Below are 12,289 nucleotides of genomic sequence, written 5' to 3'. Positions count from 1 at the left end.
GTCTATTTCTGTTTCATTTTATTTTTACCTAATAGAAATGTAACAGTAATACAGAAGAATTTAGGGGGGAAAGCTAATTTGCCACTCTTCCTTCACACCTTTCCTACATCACATTATTATTGAGGCTATTTCTGTATTAAATTTGTTTTTATGATAACTCAAAACAAAAAGCAAAAAGGAAGCAAATCTGCCATTGCCTTGATTCCAACTCATATGACAGGGTAGAACCTACCCTTCCAGCCTCGGCTGGTTTCTGAGACGGAAACTATGGAGTAGAAAGTGTCATCCCTCTCCCTCAGTGAGGCTACTGGTTTCACACCGCTGACCTGGTGGTTAGTAGCTCAACTGTGTATTGCTTTGCTACCAGGGCTGCCCTTCTATGGGAACTCAACTCGGTCATCTCTGCTATCAAGCCAATACCGACTCTTGGTGACCCTATATGACAGGGTAGAACTACTGTCCCCTGTGGATTTCCGAGATCCAAACTTCTTACAGGGAATATAGAAAGCTTTATCTTTAGCCCGCTGAAAGTGGCACTTGGTTTTGAACTGCCAACCTTGCCAATCATAGTCCAACATGTAACCACTATGCCACCAGGACTCCCTTTATGACAACTAGATAATGTAAAAAAAAAAAAAAAGCGCCAAACTTGTCACCATTGAGTCATTCTGCCTACTGATTTATCGGTTATTGACAGAGAGAAACTTAGATAAGAATTTTGCTGGTTTACATTGCGCCTACCCTTCAAACTTGAAATAAATGTTTTTGGGTCTTTAATGGCCTGTCTTTATAATTTTAAATAATATCTTAAATTTTTTTTTTAGTTCTTTGTGCCTTTTCTCCTGTATAAAATGGAGATACAGTGTACCTATGGTAATATAAAACATTAAAAAATAGTGCTTAGTAAAGTTAGTTGTCAACAATATGTATGTACTCACGCCCACCCCCAATTTTGTAGAAATATATTTTATATTTTCATGGTTCACCTTTAACTGCTGCAGTTTTTTTCTCATTCAAGTTTAGATTCATATAAATGATTTTCTTTGTTTCAACTTTTAGAATAATTGGCCTGTTGTTTTAAATCAAGGCTTACTTAAAATACATTTAAGCCTTACTCAAACTCAAAAAACATGTCAGTAAGATAAACAGGATATAACTCTTCTTTTAAAATGAAAAGGTTCCTAAGAGATATCCCAAGTACTCAGATTCTTCAAGAGGAGATGGCATGGATGAAGGAGATGCTTTCCAACCTTGGCTCACCAGTTGTGCTTTGCCACAATGACCTATTGTGTAAGAATATAATCTACAATGAGAAACAAGGTAGGCCTTTGACCTTATCAATAAGTAAAATTGATTTATGTTTTGAATGGTCTTTGATTTAACTCAAATGCAAAGATGAAAGGCCTTTATAAAGTCTTAAAGTTAAAAAAACTTTTAGGGTATAAAAGTTATGGTAATGGTGATACATTAGGAATATATTTTCCTGTATATGCATTTTAAAATTGGGTTATTAGAAAAAGTTTATGATTTCTGATAGTTTTAAATGTAAAATGATAAAGTGACTCTATAGATTGAACTGTAAAATTTACTGTCTAATTCATGACAAGAATAGAATGTAACCTGCTGTAGTGGTGATTATTAAAAATAAATTGACATTGCACTGCTTTGTACATGTAGGACTTTTCTAATAATACAGGGAGGACAATATTAGACTAGCTTTCCTATTATCTGTGTACTATGTTGATTTGTTAGACATAATGCTAAAGGGAGAGCCACATTAGAATGGAGTGTTCTTTGTAGGGGCTCAAATTTATATCTACTAAAGTTACATTCAAGAAACTATGGTAGTTATTCATATTTTCTGAGGTAGACAGTGGTAATGTGATACTCTTTAGTGGAATTATTTTGTGATTGTTCTAAACACTTGATTGTATGATAATGGATAAAGTGGTATGAGGTTTGGTTGCTAAATGATAGTTGCCCTTCAATACTAATTTCATTAAAAATATAATTTTGATTGAAGGATTAGTACTACTTGAAATGTATGCTTGAATCTATGAAACTATTATACAGGAAACCAATTTCAATGATAGTGATTACAGTTGGAAGTGCCTATTTTACATAGAAAGTGCTGTTGTGAAGATACTAAAAGCCAAAGAATTTAAATGAACACAGTCTAATTATATTATGTTAAATTACCCTTTATGACCTTTGTTATCAGATTTTAAGTTAGCATTAGTCTTTAAGTATTAATATTCTAATACTAAGGCTATTAATATTTATAGTTGTCTTTAATTGGGGAATAAATCAGATGAGCAATGTCAAGGGTTGTATCCTTAAATATGTATTTTCAAAAATATATTTGGGTATCTTTTTATACTCATACTCATTGCTGTTGAATCAATTATGAGTCAGAGGGATCTTTATATTTGATATTTTTTTTGGACTAGAGTCTTAATTTCAAAAGTAAACTGAGCTGGTATTTTTATTTTTGAATTTTCTTGAAGTGTTTGTGAGGAATAATTTTTCTTTTCTCAAACTTTAGGTGCACGCTTAAACATTAAGTGCTTGATGGTATCCTTTAATGTAGTAATGCCCATTTAGTATATATAATTAGTATATCTGCACTACACTATATACTAGTAACCAAATCTCAATGCCATTGTGAGGTGAGAACATTAGTTAAAATAATGTATTAGCTTTTAAAGTTTACTAAAAGACCTAATAACACGTTTTATATAATGGAATTTTGAGTGAGGGACTTCATCTTACATTTGAAGTGGACACTCAGCTTTATTTTTAACTGCAAGTTGATCAAAGAGACTCTCATTTTCTTTGGAATATAATTTTAATGTTTCATATTTTTATTTTATAATTTCCTTTTGCATATTCATTTCATAAAACAAACTTGTTTATAAATTTTTTTTAAAACAGGACCAAAAAAATCAGATTACTTTGTCTTCAATATTAAAATACATTCTTGTATATTTAAACAGTTACCTATATCTTAACTACTGGTCACTAATTAAGAACATTTTCCATATTTTAAGACAAAATCTCTGTTTCATTTTGGCTCTAGGAATTCAGAGCAGTCATTTGTTTCATTTATCAAGAGCTACCTGAGTTGTACTTTTGTGTTTGACGCACCCTAACATAGGATAAATTTATAGCTCAATGAAACCATATTTTTAGAGTCAACCCTTTTTTGTAGAAGACAATGTTTTACCATTTGTTTCTTGTCCACGTTTGTGTGTTAGTTGTGGAATGTTCTATTGTTATTTTTTCCCCTTCCTTTCTCCTTGGTTTTCTAGTGTTGGTTAGGAAGGCTACGTGTGCAACCTGTGGCATCTTGTATTTTTTTAAAGCTTCCTATGTGGGTAATTGATACTAGAGCAATGCAATACAGCTGGATTATTATTCAGGTAAATTCTAAAACTCACGAAGGTGACAAATTGCCAGTTCTAGTCTTTACTATTAAATACCTTAAAAGGAGTAGTTATAGATAATTCAAGCAGCAAGATTTATAAGTCTTATAAGTAGAAGATAGCATGCCTCATACTTTAAAAATATGTAAATTTTATAAAATTCATAAATTCATTAGGCAAAAATAGTATTTTTGATTGTAACAATGCTTTATGGCAACAGTCTTTAAAAGGGTTAAGAAAATTGAGAGAATTCTGGCTACCATTGAATTGATGCCAACTCATCGTGACCCTAGAGGACAAGGTAGAACTGCCTCTGAGTTTCTTGAGACTGCTGGCTCTTTGTGGGAGTAGACAGCCTGATCTTTTCTCCGACAAGTGACTGGTGGTGGCAGCCCACTCACTGTTTAACCACGAGGCCACCAGGCTCCTTGAGAGACAATGCTACAAAGTTCTTTACTTTTTTAACTGGTTACTTTGTTACATAGAATTCTAAAACAGGCTCTGAATAATTAGGTATTGGCATTTCACAGATGATAAATGATTAACCTGCATATTATATTTGTGTTTAATTATTTCTTTATAAGTCATTAATTTTACTTGAACTTGAGACTGTTTTTCACATTTATGAGATACATGTGTAAAGATGAGGAAAGCCAAGGGATTTGCTTTCTTATCATCACGCATAATATGTATGTCACAGACCTTTAATTCCACAAAAATACAAATATTAGGTGAATTTTATGGAGTTATTTCGTATCATCTTGAGTTCCCTCCATGTATTTTTTAACTTTAATAAAAAATTTATATGGAATAGATTAAAAATTTCTAAGTTACTCTTAAAAGCAGACGTATTAATGCTTAGTTATAATCAAGAGAAGTTAACAGGTGTGCAGATTTGGAACCAGTCTCACCTGGATCCAAATATCTGTCAGCCACTTACAGAGGTAAGTAGTATTAGACAAGGCATTTTATATCTTTGTAAATATTTTTATTTGACCCTTGAATGTCTCCATTAGAATCACCGAGGTAGCCGGCCATAGTGCAGAATTTTGGGTCTTCCATCAATATGAAGAATTTCGATAGACGAGCTTAAGAATTTGAATAGGCAATTCTTATGTCTACTGAATTTGTGTACTGTTGTTAGTCTAGAACTTCAATTTTCTTTACGTTAGGGTTAGCGGTAATATGCTTTCGTTAGATGCTGAGAACATTTAAGTTCATTTTTATAAAGTGCATAGTACTGGGCTAGGTTCTTACTTAGTCCTTATCAATTGGAGCTATTATATAATATGACAATTTGGCAAACTTTTTGTCAAGGGCCAGGCAGTACCTATTTTGGACTGCGTGAGCAATAGTATACAGTGTATTGCAACTGTTTACCACTTGCAGCAGGAAAGCTGACACAGTCAATGCGTAAGTAAGAAAGTTAAAGCTCACATCGATAGTTATTTATAAAAACAGATGACCAGGCCAAATATGTCTTATTCAGGACAGTGTGCCAACTTTTATATAATAATTATAGAGTATGCTTGTTTAAAACATATCTCTGATTATGAAAAAATGAAAGATGGTCACTATATGCTTTGTTCTCTGATTAGTGGAATTAATGGATCATTAGCTATGGGAAGACAGTTCAGGATATCTTTAAATGCATCTTAATTACAGTTTGTATTTTGGGGTAACTTAAGTGACTAGCTTAAAATTTAAGAAATTTATATGTGTGCATGTATACATAGTCACATACCATGTTCTCTTACTTTCTTACACACACTCTTACTTTCTTACACACATGTTTTGTGAGCACTCTGCGGTTTATGGGCATTTTTACCTGGGAATGCTGCTGGAACTGGTAGCCATGACAGGAAGAAGTCCTGCCTCTGCTTGCTCTCTCCATGTCAGTTGACAGGACTCATGAATACGGGAAAAGAATAAGCTTCCTTTCTGAAGGTCGTGGTAGCTGTCAAGATTTTTGAAAAGGTAGTCAGTGCCAGGATTTAGACAGTTGTTGGTAACAGCAGCCCATTCCTTGTCTTCCATGAAATGACATCTTAAAGAGGTAAGAAAAGAATATTTCATATTATCATGGTAGAATTTGATGCTACAATAAGAAAAGCTAAAAGCAGTGCACCACAGATGTAAGAGAAAACTTTCCAGTCACCTTTAATTTCATCAATGAATACGTAGTAAGTAACATGTACTAAGTAGGATGAATTGTGTTATTGCTTATTGACTAGCATTTCTCAAATTGAAGATTTCAGTTTTGCTAATCTTGTCACTGCTGACGTGTCAGACACAATTGCTAAAGCTTTTGAGACTGTTGTTTCATGTCTTTGTCCTTTGTCAGAATGTTTATTGGTCTGATTATTTTTAGTGGCTGTTTCATTAACTTTCCCCATTTCTTCATGAAAAGCTCAAATAAGTATCTAATATAGAACTTTAAATATCAGTAATGGAAATTATTGGGTTTTTTTTCTTTTTGGTGAACAAAATACAAGAGGCTGCTTTGCAGCTCATTAAGGAAATTCAAATCAGTAAAAAGAAAGAAAAGCTTTTTCTGGGAATTAATGACCAGGCTTTTCTCAAGAATTTTATTCATTAAAAATAGTAGTTAGTCACCAATTTTAATTCCTTGATTTGTTCTAAATCTTAACTACTCATTACTCATAAAAGGTACTTATGTAGTTGAGGTTGTTTTATTAATATTTTAGTGACTTATTCATATTCAACAGTTTGTTAGTTTTAAAAATTAAATTGCCATAGTTTTAAAATATGGTAAGCTACCTTTTTCCAGGATGGAATTTTTATGGAAGATAATCTTAACCCTATTTTAACTTGTTTTTCGTATTACTATTTAGCATAAAGTAAGTTAGTGGCTAAATCAGGTAATAACAGCTAAGATTCTAAAGCGAAACTTACTACCATTGTCAAGTCAATTCTGATTCATAATATCCCCTGTGGGTTCCAAACCTGTTCATCTCTCTGTGAGTAATGCTTTTTCTCCCTCCGAGCAGCTGGTGTCGAACTGCTGATCTTGTGGCTAGCATCCCAAAGTTTAACCAACTATGCCACCAGGGTTCCTTTGTAGAACATCTAAATGAACTGTAGAAACTAACTTTTTATAAGTTAATATAATCATTAATTAAGACGTTACTAAAATAGTAGCATATAGAATTAATTAATTTAGGTTTTCTCTGCCCATGCATCCACTCACACCGAATGTTCAACAAATACTTGAAGTATGTGAAAAATGTCACACTTTATTGAATATTTCATGCCTATTTTAACCCCTCCTTTTAGGCATGTCTGTTGTAATTATATCTCAGTATTAATTGCAGAAACTTCAGTTATTTCACTAGTATCTGAAGATTTCCCATGTTGAGGGATTGTCTAATGAAAGAATGAAAGCCTCCTCAGAGGCCATGTGCCATGTAGTAGAGAAGTCAAGTCATAAAGTACGTGCCTCCATTCAGCATGGTGAGCGCTGTGGCCAAGGCCTTTTTCTGTGTAGGATTCCTGGGGGGTGCTTAGAACAGATACACTTGGTTGCTAATTGTAAAGTTGGAAATTTGAGCCCACCTAGAGATGCTTTATAAGAAAGCTGCTTAACTACTTCCGAAAATTCAGCCAGTGGAGACTAATTTGGAGCATAACACAGTTCATGAATATTCTGTGTAAGAGAGAAAGTGTTTTATTAACTAACAGTAGTACAATTATAGGATCTCTATCCTCATCATTGTCTTTCCACTCTACATAACATTGTTGGCCTAGCAGAGGGAGATGGAAAGATTTTTCAGGTTCTTATATGGATTGGGCTACTGATTTCAAGGTTAGCATTTTGAATGTACCAGCTACTTGGAGGGAGAATTAGGAGGCTAGGTCCCCATGGAGATCTACACCCTCCAAAGTCTCAGGGAACAGCTCTACTCTGCCTTATAGAGTCGCCATGAGTTGGTATTTATTTGGCGGCAGTGGATTTTTGATCATATTAGTTATGTTTTTTCTAATGAAAGATTTTTTTTTCTCCTGAAAACAACAAAATAAATGATTCCTGAGAAATATATCATGTAAGTGTCTATAGTAAGTTATTTTTTTCAGTGTTAGTGTGCTTTAAAAATGAATAGCTACATTGAGATTTGAACAGACTTGTAGCAGTGCTGTGGGTTTCATTAATATAGCAGATATACAGTCTATGAATAGCAATAAAATGCACATCCACATACAATTTTGTATGCAGTTTCAGGGAACATTCACATTGCCTTCCCAGTTAAACTCAGTTAAAATATATGATTAAAAGTATTAATTAGCAAGATAATGCTATATAAGCTATTAATTAGTGATAATGTAGAATTTCCCCTAAATAATTGTAGAAATGACAGAAATGTTAAATTTGTAGAAGACAAGAAAATTTAGTTATCGTCGGGAAAGCATTTCCAAGCATGGTAATTTGATTTTTCTGGCACCTGAAATAAGGAAAGTAGGCCGTTTTAATTTTACTTTGTTGCAGAAGATTAAATTTAAGGTTGAGTTCCACTTTGCTTGCAATAGTTTGAACAAGAATAGTTAATGCAGTTTTTTTTGTTTTGTTTCTTTTAAAAAATTTTTTTTCCTTTTAAGCTTTGTGTCTTGTAAAATGTGAGTTTGCCAAATTTTCTTCATCTGCTACAGATTAGGTATGCCATTGTTGCTGCCATGTGGCGGCGCGCCCCGTGCTTCTTAAACGCACTGACTGGAGGGGTATCGCATCACTTGTTCACTTGCACGGAGCCTGGTAACAGCCTCATCTGTATCTTGTTAGCTTCGTTTTCTTATTTTTTTAATTTCATTGTTTATAAACTCATCATAGCATTTAAAAATAAAGGCTAGCTTTAATGATTAATGCTACTGCAAAAGTCATTGCTAAACTTTTCATACTGAAACATGTTTTAACTTTTAAGTGATCTATGCTTTAATTAAATTGTATTTACTCTATAAGCAGGCATGTTTTACCTGCCAATTTAACTGTATTTGCCAAATTCTAAATGTGATTTAGAAAATATAAATTGGAGCTTTTACTTAGGTGGCAAAGTAAGCTTCAGGACTGGGCTGTGTATTTTTACTGGCATTTAATTAACAGTTAGTATGAGCTCTACAAGAATTTGTTTAAAGGGCTAAAACAATCAACAGCTGAAAATGTTTAAATGACATTAAAACTCTGCTTGGTTCAGTTGTATAACTAGGTAAATCTTTTCATAAGAAATGTATTGAAAGTTGAATTTGGAGGGATCTCCTGCTATTGTTTATTGTGGACAGTCAGTTTTGTATAAAGAATTTACCATCTTATGGTAATTTACCATTCTCTTAAATGTGAAATTGTAATGGGTTTGGAATATAATAAACATAAAGGAAAAAACCTAATCCATCTATTACCTATTTAAAGAACACATTTGGAACATTTTGATTTGTTTCGATCCAACTTTTCCCTCCCTACTTCTACATTATCCATTTTTATTCTCTTCAGGCATGTTAATTTGGATCATATTAGGCATTTAATATTTTGTATTTTTTCTTCTAATAACATGCTATAATACCCCTGGTGATTAAAAATACTTTTGAAAATGAATTTTTTATGGCTATGAAGTGTTTTATTGGGATGATCATCATCACCATCTTATTCTTATGTAAAAAAAATTGAACATGTTCTGACTGCCAGTTCCTTAGTGTAGTTAAGTGACTGGGCGAGCTTGAAGGCTGTGTGTAGGATAGTGTCGTTTACTGTGGGTATACTGCTGTGGCTGTTGAACTATATTGACCTACTGAAAAGTCCCCTTTCTAAAATCTTAGATTTATTACCTAATATGCATATACAGTTTTATAACTAAGATTTGATACTTTGATAATTTTCACTAATCTTACTTTAGACAACTATTATTTATATAAGTTTGAAATGGTACATTGAATGCAATTACATTACTTTTTTTGCTTTTATAATTTGCCATGTAAATTTTTTATGACAATGTTTGTCTCTGTGTTAAAATGTAATTAAAATACTTGTCCAAATTAAACATACAAGTCTACTTCTAGACTTAAAAGTTCAAAAGCTGCTTTATTTGGGAAATGCCAATGTATATATAAACATAGTAAGACATCATTTAGTTATCTCAGCTTGATGTTTAAAAAGCAGTATAACTGGGTCGATGTTACTCACTTTTCAATATATGCAGCTGTTAATTATAAATCATCTGTGCCCCTGTAAATTGGTGATTACCTGTGTAGTCAAGTAACTCATGTACCTTAAAAAACAAACTGAACTTCATTTTTACCTCATTCTTTTTCTTCTTAAAAAAAGGGACCCATGTGGTTGTCAAGTGGATTCCTCTCTAATCTGCATAGAAAATGAAAGTTCCTAAGTAGACATGCATAGATTGACATGGTCGCTGCAACAACGGGCTCAAACATAGTAGTGATTCTGAGACTTGCTCCTGTAGGCAGTGTTCTGTTCTGTGTAGTGGTTATGAATCCGGATGACATAGAACTGTGCAGCGTTTCTGTTCTGTTGCGCATAGGGTTGCTATGTGTTATAACCGACTCGATAGCACCTAACAACAAATAGCATGATCAGAGCCTGCTAGATAGCACCTAGAAAGAAGAAAAAGTGTAGGCTATAATCCTTGGGCAGGAGAAATAAGATTGTCTTTAGAGAATTATAATTAAACACATATGTAGCCTAGAGTAGGAATCAATTTCATTAGTATAAAATTTTCTCAAATTAAAAACATTAGAAACCATACCTTTGTTTGTTAGAAAGATAGAGTTACACTAGGCACCGTAATACTGTCCAAGTATGCTATTGGAAATGTTAGTTCATAGCACTTCAGGAAAAGATGAGTGTGAAAGCAGCTAACATCTCAGCATTTAAAATATTGATAGAAGTTGGTCAGTAATGTTCTTGTAGCCTAACTGCAAGGTACATAATTGAGGTTTTTGAAGAATCAGAGTTTAAATATAAGTATTTTTAAGCTTCTCGCACTTTATATTTGATTTCCACATATAGATAAGTTTGTTAGTTCACTCTTGGATTATCATAGGTAAATTCTTTGTTTAAATGCAAGTATGTACTAACTTTTTCCAAAGAGTTTTCATTTCTAGTTACCTTTGAAATTTTAAGTAACTGTTGCCCCCATGTGGTGAAAACATATTCTGCTTGCAGTTTGAGAATGACATACTTGGGTTTTCTTTGATGGTCATGGGCACTGAGGTTTATAAAGAAGCTGTTGACCAATATGCACAATTTGAATATTGTAAAGCTCATCGCCATAAAATTCACAGCCTTATCCTTTTTGCCTCAGAAGTGCATGTAGCCCAAGCACGAACAATGAGACAGTGTATTGGGAGCTATTTAATTACAAATAGTATAGGGATTTTGCGATATTATGTGTGATTGCTTATGTCTTTGCTTTTGTGTCTCACATAGGTGATGTACAGTTCATTGATTATGAATATTCTGGATATAACTACCTGGCATATGATATTGGGAATCATTTCAATGAATTTGCAGGTAAAATACAAGATTTAACTTGGAGTTAATATTCTAAGGACATTTGTTATTTAAAGATGATCATCAGCTGGAAACAGAAGACACCTTTTCCCATTCTTTGTTTTGGTTTAGAACTCAAGGAAAGAAAAAGTTGCCGGTAACTAAAATTTCTCTCTTAATAGCCGTCAAATAAAATGGACCAGAGAATCATGCTAGTGGCTTCTTCTGTTGAGACATGTCAGTTTCAAGTGCTCTGTAAAATGTCATTTCATTTATTCTTTTCAAGAATCGCATGCGCTGTGCGCTGTGTGCTGTCGCTGAGCATTCTGAGGGGCTCCTTCAGGACAGAGTAGAGCCGCTCTTGGAGGTTGCTAGGGCGGCACATCCCCACAGGGCGGAAAGCCCCATCTTTCTCCAACAGAGCTGCTGGTGGCTTCAAACCGCACGCCTTCTGGTGACCCACTACGCCAACAACATTCAGTGTGTTCCTAATTTATGCACAGGGAAAGTAATTTACCCAGGGCCAGTAAAAATTTGTGAAAGTGTTTCCATTGCGAACCTGGGCTCTGGGAATATTGGGCTCCTAAAAGAGTTCAAGGTTTTATTTTGTTTTGGTTATGAATAACTGAAAAGTTGTTTGAAATGAATCCGACTAGCACAGGGGTGTCAAACGCTATGAAAATGCAGGCCATTGGTGCAGCAGGCGAGATTCACGTGGGCCACAGCACGTTTACAAATTTTGTTATATTTTGAAGTGAGGATTCAGGAATATGGATAGGATAATTAAAACACTGTATAATTGCTTTCATTTAGACTTATATTTCATTTAATATAGTTATAAAACTAAAATTACTCTTTCTGATCTGAAACTTGCCAGTGCTTTCTTCCTACTAGTTTTCGCTTACCTCTTATGTTGTGACCAGAAAAGATAACAAAGTAACTAATGAGAAACACAAAATATTGGGCAGGTGTCTTCCCTCTAAAAATGTTAACTAGTGCTACCACTAGGTATGATTCATAACAGCACAACCTAGAGTTCTTTTTAACGTTTTCACTGTTGGGATCTGTTTACGTCACACTGAGAGTGGCAGACATATCGCTTCCAAATGTTGCCGGCACCGAGTCAGCGCGTTTATGCACATCCACAGTCCCCCAGGAAAGGCACTGGGCCACATGTATACTCGTTTTCAATAAAGGGTTAACGAGGGAATTGTGTGTATGGTTCCCCTAAGCACTATTTTCTTCATAACAATTTTTTCTATTTTCAGTATATTTCAGAGTATCGTGGACCACAAAAAATTATCTCTGGGTCCACATGTGGCCCACGGGCTGCCAGTTTGACACCCCTGGT

At 34.0% G+C, this 12,289-nt stretch overlaps 1 protein-coding gene across 2 annotated transcripts in view; it reads left to right on the top strand.

Moving 5' to 3' along the window:
• ETNK1 (ethanolamine kinase 1) overlaps window positions 1-12,289 on the top strand; it is a 69,409-nt gene that overhangs the window by 37,298 nt on the left and 19,822 nt on the right. For both annotated transcript variants that reach the window (XM_075551994.1, XM_075551996.1), the window contains exons 4-5: window positions 1,178-1,320; window positions 10,876-10,959. In XM_075551994.1, the coding sequence (XP_075408109.1) occupies window positions 1,178-1,320; window positions 10,876-10,959 (227 nt within the window). The remainder of the gene's footprint in view (window positions 1-1,177; window positions 1,321-10,875; window positions 10,960-12,289) is intronic.

This window comes from Tenrec ecaudatus, chromosome 6 (genome assembly GCF_050624435.1).
Source record: "Tenrec ecaudatus isolate mTenEca1 chromosome 6, mTenEca1.hap1, whole genome shotgun sequence".
NCBI lineage: Eukaryota > Metazoa > Chordata > Mammalia > Afrosoricida > Tenrecidae > Tenrec > Tenrec ecaudatus.
Note: the sequence above shows the minus strand (reverse complement) of the source record. Positions and strands in the feature narration are given on the sequence as shown.